This window comes from Nelumbo nucifera, chromosome 2 (assembly GCF_055504915.1).
Source record: "Nelumbo nucifera cultivar China Antique chromosome 2, China Antique-T2T, whole genome shotgun sequence".
NCBI classification, from domain to species: domain Eukaryota; kingdom Viridiplantae; phylum Streptophyta; class Magnoliopsida; order Proteales; family Nelumbonaceae; genus Nelumbo; species Nelumbo nucifera.
In genome coordinates this window covers 107,899,039-107,919,932 of record NC_142650.1, presented here as the reverse complement: position 1 = coordinate 107,919,932, position 20,894 = coordinate 107,899,039, and the positions used below count along the sequence as shown (strand labels likewise).

The 20,894-nt window shown below is 44.6% G+C and overlaps 1 protein-coding gene across 2 annotated transcripts in view; it reads left to right on the top strand.

The window, feature by feature from the left end:
- LOC104603433 (uncharacterized) overlaps positions 1–20,894 on the top strand; it is a 57,757-nt gene that overhangs the window by 19,761 nt on the left and 17,102 nt on the right. For both annotated transcript variants that reach the window (XM_010267458.2, XM_088897575.1), the window contains exons 3-8: positions 16,087–16,223; positions 16,614–16,672; positions 16,872–16,895; positions 18,631–18,713; positions 18,829–18,893; positions 19,115–19,164. In XM_010267458.2, the coding sequence (XP_010265760.1) occupies positions 16,087–16,223; positions 16,614–16,672; positions 16,872–16,895; positions 18,631–18,713; positions 18,829–18,893; positions 19,115–19,164 (418 nt within the window). The remainder of the gene's footprint in view (positions 1–16,086; positions 16,224–16,613; positions 16,673–16,871; positions 16,896–18,630; positions 18,714–18,828; positions 18,894–19,114; positions 19,165–20,894) is intronic.

Below are 20,894 nucleotides of genomic sequence, written 5' to 3'. Positions count from 1 at the left end.
AGTGCTTGTCTTATCTGAGCTATTCAGTTAGTGAATTTGGCTCTTGAGGTGGGTGACCCTTTACCGCTATCACCTCGAATTGTTTTCTCGTACTTAGTAGGGGTGATCATAAGATTTTAGCAACGCACGCCGAGGTAGGCATAGTAAGGCGCGTGCCCGACCTGTCTACTTGGCCATTTAGGCTAGTGTTTACCCCTAGCAGTGTATACCGAGGTAGGCTAGTAAGGCGCGTGCCCGACCTGTCTACTTGGCCATTTAGGCTGGTGTTTACCCCTAGCAGCATATACCGAGGTAGGCTAGGAGTCGGAGAGTCCGTACTCGAGACGCCTTTGGTCCTTGGTATGCTAAGCCTATGCTGGCGAGGCGGTAAGGTCATGCATAGTGCCGAGGTCTTTAGTCAACCCAGCTCGCTGGCCCTTAGGCTATAGGGAGTGACTCGTGATCCGTTTTCCTGGAGTCTGCCCTTTCTGAGGGGGTGACCGGATCTCGTGTTGCCGAGGTCGTCGCTAGCTCGGCGAATTGGCCCTTAGGCTCTGGGAGCGATTCGTGGTCTACTCAGTTCGGTGATCTACGGGTAATATTGTCTTAGGTTGATAATATTCCACGCCCGAGGTACTTGTTTCCCTTCTAGGGTTTCGAGCTCGTATGTTCCTTCCCCGAGTATTCGCTTTATTCGGTAGGGTCCTTCCCAATTCGGACCGAACTTGCCAACGCTGGGCTCAGGCACCATAACCTTGTGGAGAACTAGGTCGCCAGCGTGGAGAGTCCGCTTTTTGACCCTGGCCTTATAGTACCGAGCTATCCTTTGCTGATAGGCTGTGGTCCTGATGTATGCGAGGTCCCGTACTTCGTCTAGCAGGTCGAGGTTGGTACGTAGCTCGTCTTCGTTTGCTCTATCTTCATATGCTTCGAATCTTAGCGAGGGGACTTCAATCTCGGCTGGGATGACTACTTCGGTGCCGTATGTGAGGTTAAAGGGGGTTTCTCCTGTGGCAGTCCTTTCCGTGGTATGGTAGGCCCATAGTACACTGGGCAGCTCGTCCGTCCACAGCCCCTTAGCTCGGTCCAGGCGCGCTTTCAGTTCTCGAAGGATAGCTCTGTTCGTAACTTCCGTTTGGCCGTTCGCCTGAGGGTGCACCACCGAGGTGAAGTTCTGCTGAATCTCCATGTCTCGGCACCAATTTTGGAACTTGATGTCTTCGAACTGCTTACCATTGTCTGAGATCAGTACCCGAGGTAATCTGAAACGACACACTATGTTCTTCCAAAAGAAGTTTTGCACGTTCCGAGCTGTGATTGTCGTGAGAGGCTCAGCTTCGACCCACTTTGTGAAATAGTCCACTGCCACCACTAGGAACCTTCTTTGTCCTGTTGCTGGCGGGAATGGCCCGAGTAGGTCAATCCCCCATTGTGCAAATGGCCATGGGCTGGTGAGGTATTTCAGGTTGGCAGCGGGCCGGTGGTGGATGTTAGTGTGCGTCTGGCACTTGTCGCAATTTTTGACAAGCTCGGTCACATCTGCTTTCATGGTTGGCCAGTAATGCCCTTGTCATAGTGCTTTCTGAGTGAGGGCCCTGCCCCCAAGTGTCCACCGCACAGGCCTTCATGAGTGTCGTGGAGGACGAGCTCGACTTCCAAGGGTCGCAGGCAACGCAGGTAGGGGAGCGTGTAGGATCTTCGATACAGCCGTTCGTCTATCATGACGTATTTGGCTGCCTGGCGCTCTACCCTCCTGGCGGCATTACAGTTTGCGGGGAGGGCTCCGTGTAGCAGAAAGCTCGTGAGTGGATCAATCCAGCTCGGCTCTACTTGAACGACGGGTGCGACCTCCTCTGCTCCCCTAAGAATGCTAGGCCGAGGTAAGTTTTCTATATACACAGTCCTCATGGTGTTGTCTCCCGTGTTGGCTAACCGTGACAGGGCATTGGCCTCAACATTCTCTGATCTCGAGATTTGCTGGATGAAGTGTGACCAGAAGTTGAGCAGAGTCTCTCTTACTTTGGCTAAGTATGCTACCATAGTTGGTTCGTGAGCTTTGTACTCAGCCAGAACTTGATTTACCACGAGCTGGGAGTCACTGCAGACGACGATGTGCTTGGCTTTCACTTCCTTTGCAAGGTCCAGCCCGGCTAGCAACGCCTCGTATTCTGCTTCGTTGTTGGATGCCGCAAACTCAAAGCGTAGCGCGTACTCCAGTTTCACACCGCTTGGTCCGTACAGAACGATCCCAGCTCCGCTGCCCTGCCGATTTGACGAGCCATCTACGTGAAGGATCCAGGGTTCTTCATCCTAGTTCGGGCTTGGCCTAACTAGGAGAGATGTCGCGCTGGTTGCTACTTCACGGTGCTCGAGTTCAACCAGTCCAGGAACTCCGAGCTCTCCCGTATTGGGGGAGAGCGATTCGCAGTTTATACTGGAGCTCGTACTTGCTGAGCTCGATGGCCTACTTTGTCAACCTTCTTCGAGACCTCGGGCTTGAGCAAAACTTGACTCAGAGGTTTATTGGTAAGGACAATGTTGGTGTGAGCTTGGAAGTATGGGCGGAGCTTTCGGGCTGCTATAACCAATGCATAGGCTAACTTTTCTATCTCCGGGTACCTCGTCTCTGCTCCCTGCAACACTTTACCAACATAATAGACGGGTCATTGGACCCGATCTACTTCTCTTATTAGTACCGAGCTGACCACCTCGTCACTCGTCGAGAGGTATAGCTCTAAAACATCACCCACTTCGGGCCGGGTCAAGACTGGGATACTGGTGAGGTGCCTTTTGAGCTCGTCGAACGCAAGCTGGCACTCTTCGGTCCATTCAACGCCTTTGCTTTTTATGGCCTTAAAGAAGGGCAGACAGCGATCTGCGGACTTGGACAAAAGGCGACTTAAGGCGGCCAATCGGCCGTTCAGCTTCTGGACCTCTTTTAACTTTCGGGGTGGTCTCATTTCTAGGATGGCCTTGATTTTGTCCGGGTTGGCCTCAATGCCTTGCCGGTTGACGATGAACCCTAGGAATTTACCCGAGGTGACACCGAAGACGCACTTATTCGGATTTAACTTCATATTAAATCTACGCAAGATTTCAAAGACTGAGTGTAAATCTTGTATTAATTCATGTGAAAATTGGGTTTTGACGACCATGTTGTCTACATAACACTCTACTTTTATGCCAACAAGTGGCTCAAACAACTTATTTACAAGTCTATGAAAAGTAGCCTCAGCGTTCTTCAACCCGAAGGGCATGACCTTGTAGCAGTACAGGCCAAACTCGGTTATGAAGGCGGTCTTCTCCTCGTCAGCTGGGTCCATTTTTATTTGGTTATAGCCCGAATAGGCGTCCAAGAAGCTCAGCAACTCGTGCCCTGAGGTCGCGTCCACTAGGCGGTCGATCCTGGGAAGTGGGAAGCAGTCCTTTGGGCAAGCCCGATTCAGGTCGGTGTAGTCGACACACATGCGCCACTTACCGTTTGCCTTTTTCACCAGAATGGGGTTGGCCACCCAGCTCGGGTAATGGACTTCCCTGATAAAATCGGTTGCAAGGAGTTTCCCGACCTCCTCGTCGACTGCCCTCCATCGCTCCGGGGCTAGGTTGCGTTTCTTTTGTCTAACGGGCCTAACTGAAGGATCAATATTAAGTCTGTGAGTGATAATGTTGGGGTCTATGTCGGGCATTTTTGCCGCCGACCATGCAGAAACGTCTAAATTTTCAAGAAGCTTACCAGTTGAGACCGCAGGGGCTCCTCAATAGAAGCGCCGATCTGAAGTACCCACGTTGGATCGTCCGTCGAGGTCGGGACGGGGATGGTCTCTTCAGCAGGTGTGGCCCGCTCTGCGAACTGGTCTGCGGGTCGTCCCAGCTCGAGGCCGTCAGCTGCCTTGGCTTTTCCTTTGAGGGTGGCTACGTAGCATTTGTGGGACTCGAGATGATCGCCTCACGCCACTCCGACTCCAAAGTCTGTAGGGAACTTCATTGCTAGGTGGTAGGTGGAGACTACTGCTCGCAGGACGTGGGTGATGGGCCGACCTACTATTGCGTTGTATGAAGAGGGGGTTGTGACCACCAGGAACTCGTGATTGAGCCTTACCACACTGGGCCAGGTACCGACCTCCACCGGCATAGTGACTTTCCCCAAAGGCCTAACCTTCTCGCCGCTGAATCCCACCAGTGGAGTGCTTGCGGGCTTCAGGTCACCTTTTGGGATCTGAAGCTGATCGAAGGCTGCCTTGAAGAGGATATCCGTCGAACTGCCCGAATCTACCAGGACATGCTTGACTTCAAAGTCATTGATCTTGATCTTGATGACGAGCACGTCATCGTGGGGGTAATGGACCCCTCGCGCGTCGTCTTCAGTGAAGAAGATTGGCTCCTCCACCCTCTGCCGCTTCGGGGGGTTTAGTTCTTCTCTGGCGGCTTCGTGGGCTGATGACCGAGCTGCTGCCGAAGTGCAGCCCGCGACAATCGATCCTCCAACGATTACGTGGATGGTCCCTCGGACTGGTCTCTCGTCTGGGGGTTGCCTCTACGGTTGCTCCGCCTGTCTGCTGGACTCGGGGGTGTCTTTATCCTGCTCCCCATGCCAACCTGCTTTATTACTATTACCACCATTCCGTACAAAATTTCTCAAATATCTGTGACGGATGAGTTCTTCTATCTCATCGCGGAGGTTATTATAATTTTCGGAGCTATGACCGTGATCTCTATGGAAACTACAACACAAGTTTTTGTTCCTAACATTGGGATTGACCTTGAGCCGAGGTGGCCACTTTACACATGGGGCGTCCTTGATCGCCATGAGGATCTCGGTTCGCTTCGTGTTGAGGGGTGTAAACACCCTTTCTACTACTGGAGCTCGGAAAGGCTGAACTGGCTTTGCCCCCCGAGCTTGATCCTTCTTCTTCTTGTAGTCACTAGGAGCCGGGAGTTCCGGTTCCCTTTTTCTTTTTTCGAGGGTGTGCTCGCCCTTCTGGTTGATCTCCTCCTCTGTTCCTATGAACCAATCTACGAGCTCGAGGAACTCGGTCACGGTCTTGGGCTGGTTGACGACCACGTGCCATTTGAACTCTTTGTCAGCAGCCGATTTCAATCGTTGAGATTTGTTTTGCAACATATATTTTATATGAGATATAAAAGTATATATATTATGGTTTCCAAAAAGTTTGCAAAAGGTTTTAATTCTCGGGATCCATGTAAGCAGAGGGTGCAACACTGTTCCTTGCAGTCGAGGGAGAGGTCCTCTCTTGTCGGGCAGTGTTTGATCATTATGGGCTGAGAGGTTAAGTATAATACCATTGAGGGTAATACCTGATGGGCTAATCTTGCATCTGCCCACAGAGGGTAAGTGTTGGGCCCATAGAGCCCATATGATGGGTTTCAGGGGTGCACTGCCCATAACAGTGTATTTGGTCAGGCCTTGTAACAAAGGCTGGGCTGAACCCATGTGGCTGATGTGTAGATAAATGTTTGGGTCCCACGCCATACAAGGAAGCCCAACTGGGCAGCAGTTAGGAAGGCTAAGTGAGCACATGACCTTAATGGGCCTAAAGCCCATTTCGAACTGGGCTAATTTAATCGGTTAAATAAGGGGCGAATTCTGAGATTGGATTAGCAGATAGGATTGGGTCTTAACCCTATCCACTCAGAGAGTCTAGATTTGAATATGATTCAGATCTGGAAACCTCCTAATGAGATTAGGAGAAGGCTGATCCAATCTACAGATAAGATAAGGGTTTACCCTTATCACTTAGAGGGAAGTCTGATCCAAATATGATTTGGATCAGCAACTCCTAATGGGATTAGGAGCTGATCCCTTTAAGGTTATAAAAGGAGGAGGGGGCGGCAACCTTTAGACACACAACACAAGTCCTTCACTTGTCTTCACAGCTGAAATCACAGAAGAGAGAATTCAGCACATCTGCGAAAATTCTCTCTTGCCGCCTCCTTCCTACCGCTACCTCACCTGCCAGTTCGACCTCCAGTTCAGTGGGAGAAATCAAGATTCGATCTTGACATCAGTTCCTTGTGAAGGGACTGATAGGAAGTTGTGCTCACGTGCCATCCTGCTATTTTTTGCGAAGGATTAGGTTCTTGGAGAGAACACTGCTGATTTTGCTCCATCCTACACTACGCCATCTTCAGTGGAAGCAGTCTTTGGATCCTTCCTTGGGCGTGAACACCTTCCTTGGGAGATATTATTTCTCCGTATTAGGTAAAATCCTCTCCTACTGCTTTTGTTTAGATCTGGTTCGATTCATGGTTCAAGATTGATCCTTGAAAAATATGATTTTTCTAAAATAGGAAATGCGATTCCCAGTTGAGGGGAGAGATTTTTGAAATTCGCCCACCTTATTCCGCAAGATTTGGGCGTCCATACGATGGATCTCTCACTCCCTTCAGTGGTATCGGAGCCAAGTTCAAGTTTTGAACCAAATTGGATCAAATCTGAACCAGCGCAAATGGACAGAAGGTGTTCTACCCGATTTGCATAGATATGATGTTTTTCTCGAAAATTTGTTTCCAGTTAATGGGCGATTATTCTGAAATTAATTTTTATAAATCTGATTATTATTTAGAACTGTTCTTTATAATTTTCTTGATTTATGGGCTATTCGAACACATGGAGATCGAAATCTTGATTGGCGCAGGGAATCTGCGATTTTGCAGTTTCTTGATTATTTTATTACTTTTGGTCTGTAAAATAATTTTTTTTTTATTTTTTAGACTGAATGTATAGGCATTCGATCTAAAGTAATTATTAATAGAAATTAGGTTTTCTATTTATTTATTTATTTTGGATCGAAGATGGTGGCGCAGAGAAGGAGATTTCGCAGATGGGAGAATCGCTATCTGCGATTTTTGCAGTTTATGAAACTGCAACCTGTGATCTAACCTCTGTTTTGCAGGATGGATTGTGCGAACATCCCTATTTGACTGATTCTTGCCTATTCTTTTATCAGTAATTAATTTCAGAATAATTCTTAAATTAAATGTTTAATTAAAGATCAAACCCTAGACCCATTCGAACCAGATTGGTCCAAACTGGTTGGACCGAATCTAGGGTTCGATCAAGGCTGAATGTCTGCCCTATTTTTCCCACTAATGGGCCTGAGGATTGATAATTAATTAAATGTTTAATTCGGCCCAACCTGTAAAGGCTCTGTTTTAAGTTGTTAAAACTGCTAAAGCCCACTTCGCGGATTAAGTTATATGGGCCGAACTGATCAACCCTAATTCAGCCCATATACCTAGATAATATTAATGGTTAATATTATGGATTAAAAATGGGCTTCAAATGGGCTTTATAGATATTTAATTGATTGGATCAATTTATCCTTGCATGTGATGTATGGATGTGTGATGTGCTTTGAGCATGAACCATAAGAACTTGGTTCATGCAATTTTGACAGTGGCTCTTGCGCACCCATGGCTGAATGCACATCATTGCCATGGTGTCCCTTTTGGTCATTGGATGACCTCCCTCAGTGGTGGGCCCCACCCCTCATGGAGAGGATACGTGTGGAACCCTAGCCGATTTGGGCCCATCGAAATCTGGCTTTATGAAAGTCAGTGGGAGCCACTTTTGGTTTGACCTAGATCAAACTAGGGCGTAATTACTATTCCCTCCAACTAATATGAGTGCATGTGATAGGGAGATTCATATGATGAACTCTCTAAAGGCCTTCCATCATTAGCATGAGGATGGGTCCTTTAGTAATGAGGAAACGCACCAGAAAATGGGCTATCCATTTGTTGTTGGGCTTGTCTGAGTGTTTCATAAGATGATAGGGGCGTCATAGACCGATGTGGGAGGGGCTTCACAAAAAAATGGGAACTCTCTCACGGTACCTTGACATTCACGAATATGATGGGTGAGCACTCACTGGATAGAAAGGTTTACCTAAAAACGGCTATGAACTTTGTCTGGCAGAGGCCAAAGGGAAAGTTCATATGATGAGTGGATATGATCCTTCACAGAAAGGTGGTGGGGTTATGCAGTTGAAACAGTTGGCTCCATGCACCCTATGTGATTTCCCACATTTTCAGAGACAACTCGTAGTCTCCGTCACTGAGCTGGGAGGGAAATCTCAGAGATGAATAAATGGGAATGGAACGTAGATTAAAAGCCATATTTGTGTAATGAACATGAATCAAATTAGGTTGTGGACTGATGTTTGCTCTTTTATCAGAAAATGGCAAACAGACAATTTGCAAAGCTTCTTGATGACAACAAGCTAAAGGGCCTGAACTATGTCGACTGGTATAGGAACCTTATGTTGGTCCTAACTTCTGAAAAGTTAGACAAAGTGGCTAAAAATCCTGCCCCGGAGCGTCCGGGTGGTGGGGCTTCTGATGCCCAAATGAGAGATTATCAGGATTGAGAGGAAAAAAACTCCCTTGCCCGGTGTTACATCATTGCCTCATTGGACAATCCAATACAGAGGCAGTTCGATCAGATCGAACTTGCCAAGGACATATTAGACAGTCTCAAGACGATGTATGAAGAGAAGAATCGTTATACTCGACAAAAGGTCTTGAAACAGTTCATGACCGCTCAAATGTCCAAAGGGCAACAAGTTCATGATCATTGTCTTCGGATGATGGGCTACATCAATGAGCTTGAAGCTCTTGGATCCGGGCTGGACCTTGCGACCCAGATAGATGCCATCCTTAATTCTTTGCCTCATTCCTTTAATCCGTTCATCATGAATTATAACATGAATAAGCTGAATGTCAGTTTACAAGAGCTCAGCAATATGTTGCAACGAGTAGAAGAACTGATTAAAAAGGATGAGCCTGTAGTTATGCTTGTTGAAGCTAGCAAGACAGGCAAGAGAAAGAGGAAGGCAAAGAAGCCTCAGAAGAAAGCCACTAAGGGTAAGAAGCAGAAGAAAGACAAAGCATCAGATGCCTGTCACTTCTACAAGAAGACTGGCCATTGAAAAAGGAACTGTCCTGCCTACCTGGAATCCAAGAAAGGTAATTTTGAATCTTGTATTATAGAAACCAATTTATTGGTAGCTTCTGCGTCCTGGTGTATTGACTCCGGGGCTTCAACTCATGCGTGTAACTCACTGCAGGGGTTCAAGGTAAGCAGAAGGCTGAGTGAAGGAGAAGTTACGCTCTACTTGGGGACTTCTGCAAGTGTTGCAGTCGCGGTCATTGGAACCGTGGAGTTAATTTTTAGAGAATGAACAATTGTACTGAAAGATTGCCTTTATGTACAAAATTTAAGAAGAAATTTGATTTTTGTCTCAAAACTGTGTGCGGATGGTTATTCTGTCTTCTTTAGTAATACGATTAGTATTAAAAGAAACAACAGATTCATCGCATGCGGGGAACTAGAGAGCGGTCTCTATGTTCTACATCATTCTCTAGAAACTAACATAATCGAAACTACGTCGGCTGAAATCCCCAAGGAAAGAGTCCGTGATACAGTTAATCCCACGTGCCTGTGTCATTACTGACTTGGCCATATCGGTGTTAACCGAATCACAAGGTTGGTAAAGGATGGTCCTTTGGATTTTCTAACTGTAGAAGATCTTCCCACTTGTGAGCCTTGCCTACAAGGCAAGATGACGAAATGACCATTTAACGGTAAGCCTGAAAGATGTACAGCCACACTTGATCTTATACATACTGATGTATGTGGTCTCCTGAGTGTTAGGACACGCAATCAACACGTGTATTTCATCACCTTTACAGATGATTTCTCACGATATGGTTACGTGTATCTAATGAGACATAAGTCTGAATCCTTTGAAAAGTTCAAAGAGTACAGACAAGAGGTCGAGAAACAGTTAGGGAGAGAAATTAAAGCCCTTCGATCATATCGAGGTGGCGAGTATCTCTCTGACGAATTCAGGGACTACTTAAAGGACAACGGGATAATATCACAATTGGCTCCTCTTGCTACACCACAACTTAATGGTGTTTCAGAGAGGAGGAATAGGACCTTATTGGATATGGTCCGGTCACTTCTCATACACTCAGAATTACCCACATCCTTTTGGGGTTACGCATTAGAGACTGCGATTTACGTGTTGAATCGGGTTCCAACCAAATCGGTTCCGAACACTCCATATGAACTTTGGACCGGAAAAAAACCAAGTGTCAGACACTTGAAGATTTGGGGTTGTCCAGCACACGTTAAAAGATCGAGTGCAGACAAGTTGGAATCCAAGACCAGCCGTTGCCTATTCATAGGCTACCCAAAAGGCTCTATGGGTTACCTGTTCTTTGACCCAAGTGAGCAGAAAGTGTTCTGCAGCCGAAATGCACACTTCTTGGAAACCGATTACATCCTAGACACCCATTGTCAGGAAGTAGTTCTTGATGAAGAGAGCTCAGGAGCAGTGGGAGATGTCCCACAAGTTCCAGGTAGTGACCAACCTAGAAGATCCACTCGGGTATCTAGGCCACCTGTCCGTTATGGTTATGACCAGGATAGTTACCTGGTGGAAACCTTGACTAGTGAGGAGGATCCCGTGACTTATGCGGAAGCTATGTTGGACATAGACTCCCAGAAGTGGGTGGAGGCCTTGAGAGCTGAGATGGACTCAATGGAGACCAATGGAGTCTAGACTCTAGTAGATCCGCCCTCCGGGGTAAAAGCAATTGGTTGCAAGTGGATTTACAAGGGGAAGAAGGGCCTCGATGGTAGGGTTGAGACCTTCAAAGCTCGTCTGGTGGCGAAAGGGTACACTTAGAAAGAGGGCATCGATTATGAGGAAACCTTTTCGCCTGTGGCCATGCTTAAATCCATTAGGATCCTGCTAGCTATAGCAGCATACCATGATTATGAGATTTGGCAAATGGATGTCAAAACTACATTCCTCAATGGAGATCTTACTGAAGATATCTATATGCAGCAGCCACAAGGCTTCATTGCTGCAGGTCAGGAACACATGATATGTAAACTTAATAGATCCATTTATGGACTTAAGCAAGCTTCTAGGAGTTGGAACATCTGTTTTGACTTTGTTGTTAAATCGTCTGACTTCAAGCAGAATCCGGATGAGCCCTGTGTTTACAGGAAGACCAGTGAGGATAAGGTTACTTTTTTGATTCTGTATGTAGATGACATTCTATTCATTGGGAATGATGTAGGAATGTTAACTACGGTGAAAGTATGGCTTTCACAGCAATTCTCCATGAAAGATCTTGGAGAAGTCTCCTATATACTGGGTCTTCGACTCTATAGAGATAGATCGAAGCGGATAATAGGATTATCCCAATCTGCTTACATTGACAAAATAGTCAAAAGATACAGCATGGAGAACTCCACGAAAGGAAATGTTCCTTTTAGGTACGGAGTCACTCTCTCCAAGAAGATGTCTCCCAAGACCTCTGAGGAGATTGAGGGCATGAAAGACATTCCCTATGCCTCAGCCGTAGGGAGCATCATGTATGCCATGTTGTGCACTCGTCCTGACATTGCTCAGGCAGTGAGTGTGGTAAGCAGATTCCAAACCAACCCAGGGTAGGAGCACTGGACTGCTGTGAAAAACATATTTAAGTACCTTCGAAGGACAAAGGAGTTTTGTTCGGTATTTGATGGTAGCTCACTACAGATCCAAGGGTATACTGATGCCGATTTCCAGTCGGATCCAGACGATAGAAAGTCTACATCTGGATTTGTTTTCATGATAGGATCGTGTGTTGTTTGCTAGAAAAGCAACAAATAGGGGTCCACTGCAGACTCCATGACCGAAGCCGAATACATTGCCGCAAGCGAGGCTACCAAAGAAGCCGTGTGGATGAAGAAGTTCGTTCACGAGTTGGGAGTAGTTCCATCCAGCACATCACCCATCCTATTGTTGTGTGACAACAATGGAGCAATTGCTCAGGCTAAGGAGCCACAAGCCCACTCGAAGTCAAAGCACATCAAGAGGAAGTACCACGTACTGCGGGAGATTGTTGGTAGAGGGGACGTCCTGATTCAGAAGGTAGCATCAGCGGAAAATGTAGCAGACCCATTGACAAAGCCACTATCACAGAAAGTTTTTGTGAAATGCATGGAAAGCATGGGACTCCGGCTTGTACCAGATTGAACCTAAGTGCAAGTGGGAGTTGTTAGACAGTTTTTGTATGCCCTTAGTTTCAATCAGAATGATGTACATTATGAGTATATTGTAAATGAATAAAGTACATATTTGATTTATGTTCCTGTGGTGTGTTTCTTTGTAATACCCTTAAACTGGACACTTAATGAGACTCGTGTTAGTTTAGAATGTTCACAGCCAGTGGGTCGGCCTGGGGAGATCTATCTTGATAAGGCTGACACTGATGAGCAACCAAGTCGGTTGGGGTGGCCTGTCTCAGTCGCCAGGGTGAGACCCAAGGCACATGCGGTGTAGGATTAATTGAATCTTTGAACCGGACCAGATTTCCAGTATTGCCCTGGACCTTGGAGATTAATGGGCAAAACTGGAAAGTTACACCCGAACCCTAGACTCGATTATGATACTGCACTAGGTGTCGGATTGGGCTGTCTTTGATGTACCAATCCTTGAGATCCTTAGCAGGGGTCAAAACCTGGGTATGTTGGGACAATCTGAGAATTCATCTGAGTGGGTGATCATAGTGACAGGATCAGCCCCTTTGTCGGACAAAGGTAATGATCGGGGATGCACTCTCTGATGGAAACCAAGACTGCCGGCAACCAATTTCAATCGTTGAGATTTGTTTTGCAAAATATATTTTATATGAGATATAAAAGTATTTATATGAGATATAAAAGTATTTATATTATGGTTTCCAAAATGTTTGCAAAATGTTTTAATTCCCGGGATCCATGTAAGCAGAGGGTGCAACATTGTTCCTTGCAGCCGAGGGAGAGGTCCTCTCTTGTCGGGCAGTGTTTGATCATTATGGGCTGAGAGGTTAATTGTAAGTCCATTGAGGGTAATACCTGATGGGTTAATCTTGCATCTGTCCACAGTCCCTAGGTGTTACAAGGTGGTTTGGCCCAGGGACCACTTAGGGTAAGTGTTGGGCCCATAGAGCCCATATGATGGGTTTCAGGGGTGCACTGCCCATAACAGTGTATTTGGTCAGGCCTTGTAACAAAGGCTGGGCTGAACCCATGTGGCTGATGTGTAGATAAATGTTTGGGTCCCACGCCATACAAGGAAGCCCAACTGGGCAGCAGTTAGGAAGGCTAAGTGAGCACATGACCTTAATGGGCCTAAAGCCCATTTCGAACTGGGCTAATTTAATCGGTTAAATAAGGGGCGAATTCTGAGATTGGATTAGCAGATAGGATTGGGTCTTAACCCTATCCACTCAGAGAGTCTAGATTTGAATATGATTCAGATCTGGAAACCTCCTAATGAGATTAGGAGAAGGCTGATCCAATCTACAGATAAGATAAGGGTTTACCCTTATCACTTAGAGGGAAGTCTGATCCAAATATGATTTGGATCAGCAACTCCTAATGGGATTAGGAGCTGATCCCTTTAAGGTTATAAAAGGAGGAGGGGGCGGCAACCTTTAGACACACAACACAAGTCCTTCACTTGTCTTCACAGCTGAAATCACAGAAGAGAGAATTCAGCACATCTGCGAAAATTCTCTCTTGCCGCCTCCTTCCTACCGCTACCTCACCTGCCAGTTCGACCTCCAGTTCAGTGGGAGAAATCAAGATTCGATCTTGACATCAGTTCCTTGTGAAGGGACTGATAGGAAGTTGTGCTCACGTGCCATCCTGCTATTTTTTGCGAAGGATTAGGTTCTTGGAGAGAACACTGCTGATTTTGCTCCATCCTACACTACGCCATCTTCAGTGGAAGCAGTCTTTGGATCCTTCCTTGGGCGTGAACACCTTCCTTGGGAGATATTATTTCTCCGTATTAGGTAAAATCCTCTCCTACTGCTTTTGTTCAGATCTGGTTCGATTCATGGTTCAAGATTGATCCTTGAAAAATATGATTTTTCTAAAATAGGGAATGCGATTCCCAGTTGAGGGGAGAGAAATTTTTGAAATTCGTCCACCTTATTCCGCAAGATTTGGGTGTCCATACGATGGATCTCTCACTCCCTTCATCAACATGGTCATTGGGGTCAAAGGACCCATCGTACTTGTCCAATGGTGGGAGCTTGAAGTCCCTGGACATGGGGACTGCGAGGAGCTCCGGAGACGGAGAGGGGACTAAGAGAAGTGGTGCAGCTCTTACCTCTCCCGAGCTTATTTCTATTTTGCCTTTGATCTCGGGCAGATTGTGGACGATGGCAGTTCGGCGAGCCCGGCGGCGTCTCCACTGGTTCTTGGCCGGCTCGGCATTGGTGCTGCTGGCTTCTGTACTGGTGAGCTCGATGGGCCTAGGGGGAGGCAGGGATGGCTGTCGGTAGCTTTGGATAGGACCTTGCTTCAGGTCGTCGGCTTGCACCTCGAACCTGTTCTCCGCGAGCGGAGGCTCGAACTGCGAGTGTTGGGGTGATGCCGACCTAACCGGATGGGAAGCCTCCGACCTGACCACGGGCCGCGTGGCGGGGGTGGGGAGTCTTCCCTTCCTTCCGTGAGATGATGCCGAAGTCTCTCCCCGGTGGGAAGGGAGTTCACTGCGGTGCTGAGGCTTAGTTGGCTGTGCAGTCGGATGACGGGGAGGGAGTGAAGGGAATTGTTGCTGGTATTGGTACTGGGATACTTGGTGCAGCACTTGCTGTTGGTGAAACTGGAGTTGTTGAAATTGCTGCATCTGGGCCTGCATGGCCCGCATGCACTGCATCAAGTCTTCAAGTTGGCCTTGGCCGGCCACCGGAGGGAGAATGGTGGGTTCGGCGGAGGTCGTCCCGACTGCAGGGGGTTGCGGGACAGTTATGGGTGCCACCGTTGCAGGCACGTTCAGGCTAGGAATCCCGTCCGTAGAGAGGGGACGGTGAACTGCCCGATGCAAACGGTGGGCAGTTGGAGTTGCTCCTCTGGGGTGTTCTGGCGTTTGGAGTTTTTAGAAGAAGCTATGGGTGTCGGTGGTGCTGGTGAGTAAAAGAAAGAAGTTTCGCGGAGAATAAAGGGAGGCTTTTTGAAGCGTTTCCCACAGACGGCGCCAAATGATGCTGCACAATCTGGGCACTCCTAGCTGGCTATGACCTGGCTTCTGACTGGAACGAACGACACCTGAGAGGAAAGAGAAGAAGAAGGGTTCCCAGGGAGTTATCCTGGTGGGAACACTCTGATGGCTAAGTTAGAACTGGAGAAAATCTCAGAGAAAGAGTAGAGAGTAAGAGTGCTGAAAGTGCTTAAGCTCCAATACCTTTTCCTTGTGAGAGTTAGAGTTCTTTTATGTCGGAGCCCGGTCATACCTGGCATAACCGCCACCGCCCTAGCCGTTACTGCCAGGGCAGGTGTGGCAGGCGCAGGTTGCTGCTACAGACTGCCATCGCTAGGTACGGGCTCGACAGACGTGCCATGCTTTCCAGAGACGACAAACAGAGCGCCGCCTAGTAAGGGATCAGAGCCTGCCACCGGGTCCGGCGGGTACGGATGTCAGACATTCCTCCCCACAGCCTACCGAGCTACTGTACGCCGGACTACCTGGGGCAGGTTTGTCCTGGTACCGAGGTGCCGAGGTGCCTGCGCTGGAGGCGGTGCTGCCTCGAGGTCCCCCTCCCTCGGGACACTTGGCCCAATACCGGGGTGCTCCCTTCTTGGGGAGGGAGAGCTTAGGGCCCCTTAGGGGGAGCTCGGGACCTCCCACACTTGGTGGGAGTCAAAGTTGGCTAGGTGTTAGTCCCCGACGAGTTGCTTAACCCACCGAGTGTTCAGCGTTGGACTCGGCGTGTCTCTCCCGTCAAGTCACGGTCGTGCTGTCAAGCTGAGCTGTTCATTGAGCCAGGTCACACACACGTGTCCCCGGACTATGAGGTCAGGCCAAATCACCCTCCATCAGGTGCCAATATACTTCAAGAAGCGATATCATCCGGGGGTTTGTATTTGTAACTTTATTTGCCTCATGAATATGTTTGATTGCCTATTTATTTTGGCGATTGTAGCTTTCCATGGTTTTGTCTTCCAGACATCATGAAAAGGCATTCATTAGAGTTCCATATTATACATTTCTTGCTTTAGAATTTCATATCATGACATCATCTTTGCAGTGAAAAAGTAGCTCTCCAGGCTTTGAAGGCCAGTGATTGGCACCTTGAAGGAGCCTTTGATATATTCTACAGTCAGCCTCAGGTTAAAGCCATTCCTGATTCTAGGCATCTTGAAGAGCTTTACAATAGATATAAAGGTAATTGTTAGTTTTTTATTGTAATTACATTTGCAGTATTTGTCATTTTTTGTCTTACATTTGGGATTCAATTTCCAAGTGATGTCTTATCTATGTTGAAGTTGTATGACTTGTTGAAGATGGACATAGTTAAAACATGGTACATGGTCTTGGACAAACAAAATTATACCACCAGCAGCACAAAAAAAAAAGGAAGGAAAAAAGGGAGGGTTTATATACTTTTTTTGGGTCGTTTTGTACTCTTCTATACTTTTATTGTACCGATAAAGAAAAGGGAGGGTTTATATTTTATATATACATTTCTTTGGTTGCTCATTCCTTTGTTAATTATTTGTGTATCACATTATGTTGCTTAGTAAGTTGCATTCTAAAAGATGATATTTTGTGCAGATCCTTATGTTGATATGATTCTAGCAGATGGTATCTCTCTTCTTTGCAATGACCTACAGGTATCTTGGCTCAATTAAATTATATTATTCATGATTCTTTGAACGATCGAATATATTTGGCATTCCCAGTTGAATATATTTATGAAAAATCTCTCTACATTTTCCTTTTGCAAGATTATCTAGACTCTACCTTTCTATTACCACCTGCATTTCTCCCTTGAAACCTGTTGACATATTTATGTGGCTTTGTTTTTGGTAGGTCGATCCTGGGGACATTGTAATGGTATGTGCCCGTTCTTTAAGCAAATACTTTTTTCCTGGACCATGGATAATTAGCTAATGTGTAGGAAACTAGGTCATTTTGATTAGATTATTGTTGAAGCTAACATTAATGTGTGCTTGGGGGAGAGGAATACTTAAAATTTTGAGAGTCCCTAGTTTCCCTAATATTTCCACGACATATTTCCATTTCCATGGGTAGCGACATGAAATTGTACCGGAGTCAACATATTCCCCAATGAACACTAGCAGCACTATGTGGAGTACAACTGTACAAGAGATAGTTTCCATGGCATACATATTCCCCAGTGAACACTAACCAGCACTATATGAAGTACAAGAGATGGTATTAAAACACAAGTTGGTGATAATATTGTAGATATGTGGAGTAACAATGTTATTGCCTACCTAGCTAAATATTCATTTCAAGCATGAAATTAAATATTAATTTTTCTTTGTTTATAGATTATTTGGTTGATCTATTACAACCATTTACATTTTCTGTTAGTTTAAATTTTGCTTTAACTCATTCTATAAGCTTTGAATCTTAAGGTTTATAGGGCAACTCCTGAATGTATCATTTTGTCCATAACCTTAATTAGCTTTGTTTAGTGATTTGGAACAAGATAATAATTTAAAAGGGTGTGCCTATGCTCTCTTTTATCATTTCATAAAATATCATTCTATATTTTGCGTACAATGTTTCAACCAGGCCTATAATTTTTACAATATTTCCATACAATGTTTCCGACATTTCCAACATGTTTCTTGTATTCGGACGATTGACATTTCCATTAACATTGACATTTCAAACCTTGTTTGGGAACACTAGTTCCACTGATCAAGTGATACTGGGAGGAATCAAAGGAAAGCTATGTTCCTGGTTATTAGTGCACAAGAAACTCAGAAGTTAAGATTATAATTGATCTTTTGACAGGTACATATTTTCTTGTTAATTGCTTGCTAACAGAATTTACAGAAATACTGTGTAGTCCCATACACAACATGGGTATACATGGTCAGTAGTTGTATCCTTATTTTTTGTTAATATCACAGTACATTGCATTTCAAATAAAACCCTAACATTTAGATGGCTTCTTTGTGGGATGATCCTCCTTCCTAATTGGCTCCAATTGAAAAAGAAGGGTATTTCTAATTAAAATTTCATATTTGAGGTAGCTATAAATTTGGTCTAATGGATTTGGGGATATTGTCTTAATGCCACTTGATCAGTGATTTCAAAGGCCTGCCTTGGGTGTGCCTAGGCAAAAAAGTGAGGTTCAATTTAAGGTATGTGCCTTGCCTAGGTTCCAGATGTGCCTTTTTATTTTTTGTGCTTTTAGTGTTTTTAAAACATGGTGGCTGGGTCAGGAGCTCTGCCCCTGGACCCTCAACCAACTCCCTTGAGGCAAGTCCAAACAAAGTCCATGTGGTCTTAAAATTCTTAATCCCTAAAAACTGATTTTATAATTTTAATTATCTTTTAAAAATGGGAAAATCTATGATGTAGAAAAGATATGGTATGGAAAGAGTTTTGACCAATCAAAACACACCCATGAATTTTGATAAATAACACCTGATTCTCTACCAAGTTTATGATTCCAGTTGATTGGTCAGATGTTTTTTTTGGTCAATAACAGTTAATGCACTTGTGATTGTTGTCTTAATTTCTTATAATCGTCAACGTCAATTAATTGTGTCGAGGTTCTTGTTACCATGGATTTTTACCTTCTCTGCAGTTGGTTGTTTCCTGGCATATGAAGGCTGCTACCATGTGTGAATTTTCAAGGCAGGAGTTCGTAGGTGGATTACAGTCATTGGGGCAAGTATTAATTAATTACTGTTATCATTTTCATTATGTTCTAGGTTTTTGTTGTATATAGGATTGAAACATGGTTTCTTCTGAGTCATATTGAGGTTGAATATTGTGATGACAGGGTAGATTCACTTGAGAAGTTCCATGAAAGGATACAGTTTATGCGATCAGAACTAAAGGATGAGCGTATGTTTATTTTATTCTGGGAAATACAAAATGATCATCCTGTATTCAGAAAATTGTTTTGTATTTTTTGTTTATTTTTATATGGGATAGACTTGTAAGTTTGCAACTTTTGGGGGAAACTTGGAACTCTCCAAGGTTTTTATTAACATTTTGGAGGTAGTAGGTTTAAGTGTAGTTACTCTTGCTGAGTTAATGTTCACTCTTCCACTATGCTTGCACAGAAAAGTTCCGTGAGATATACAACTTTGCCTTTGGCTGGGCTAAAGAAAAGGTATGTCGATTTATCAGCTGTGGTAACTGCTTGTTTGTTCTTTGATAACTTTCTGGATGCTTGCTTTTGTTTCTAATTTGGAAAAGAATTTATTGCAGTTGGTATGGCTTTTTACAAATTGCATGATATTACTTATCTGGGGGCTTCTGTGTGATATAGAGATTGTAATAGGCCTTTCTATGAATTTTAGGTTTGGTTTATCAATCTGGTGAGGCAATGACTAGTCATCATAGCCTCTTTAGTTGATGTTATGACTAGTCCCTAGGTGTTAACCAGCTCACCACAAATAAAAAAAAAATGTTTTGAAATATTGATATATTCACGTTAGTATAGATTGAAATTTGCGATAAAAAAAATGATACAGAATGTTTCATAGCAATCTTTGTTTTGCAAACACAAAATTGAAGGCTGGATACGCTGGGATAGAGAGTTACAACCTTTGTTTTCAAATAAGCTTGATTATTTAATGTTGGTCCATTGATTGTGGCAACTCCATACGAGTATAACACTGATTGGAAGGAAAAGTTAAAAGAACTCCTTTACTGTCTTCTTTCATTTTATGCTTTGTTTTATTTTGTATACACCATTACCCAGCCATGTGCCATCAGCATTGCTTTAAGTAGCACACATATAACAAAATAAAAGCATATGTGATATTTTAAATAATTATGATAAGCACAAATAAATGAAACTTTAAAATGATGGCTTAATATTAGGTGTGACTTATGAGGATGGATACAATCAAGGTTTAAAATTTTACCGTCTTCTTTCATTTTATGCTTTGTTTTATTTTGTGTACCATTACCCAGCCATGTGCCATCAGCATTGCTTTAAGTAGCATGCATATAACAAAATAAAAGCATATGTGATATTTTAAGTAATTACGATAAGCACAAATAGATAAAACTTTCAAATGATGTCTTAATATTAGGTATGACTTATGAGGATGGATACAATCAAGGTTTAAAACTTTGACACGTATTGGGCCATATCGGCTAATATGTATCGTATCAGGAGCTTCGCGATATACCCCTACAGAGAAGGTGTTTCGGGGTCTGATCTGGTTCGGGGGGTAGAAGGGCCTTAAACCAACCCTTCTGAACCAGTTGCAGAAGAAAAACTAAAAAAAAAATAAAACCGAGCCACAATACAAGCCGATACACCGGTGTATCGGCTTGTATCGATATTTTGTACCTTGGATACAATGACATTATGGTGGGGAGCTCATATCTCCATTTGACTTGATCATAGGTTTTTTCCATGTCCAACTTGCATTACACCCTGCATTGATGCCTGACTAAATATATTCATTAGCTTAGCTAATAAGGATTCTCGAGTATTTATTAGCATCCATTGAATCAGAGAACTTTAGTGGAAGGAGTGGACTAGCCTAGATTGAGTGATGAGAAGGTAAGTTGGTTGGAAAGAAACTTTAAGAGGAGATTACACAAGCAATTTTTCTGGTAGTAGAAGTTCAGGACTGTTATCAGTCTTGAACCCTAATGGATTTCAGGATCGAAGATAAGAAGAAAGGTAAGAGGAAAGAAGAGGAAGAGGGAGGAGAAGCAGTAGAACACAAGGGTTGAAAAGGAGGAGCAGAAGCTTAATATTCTGCTGCCGCCACTTTAATTAATATTTATAGGTTATGCTCATTACATGGAAAGGACAGATCTGCCCTTAGTCTTTACATAGCAAATAGAGCAAAAAATAAGACTGAAATAAATAACAAC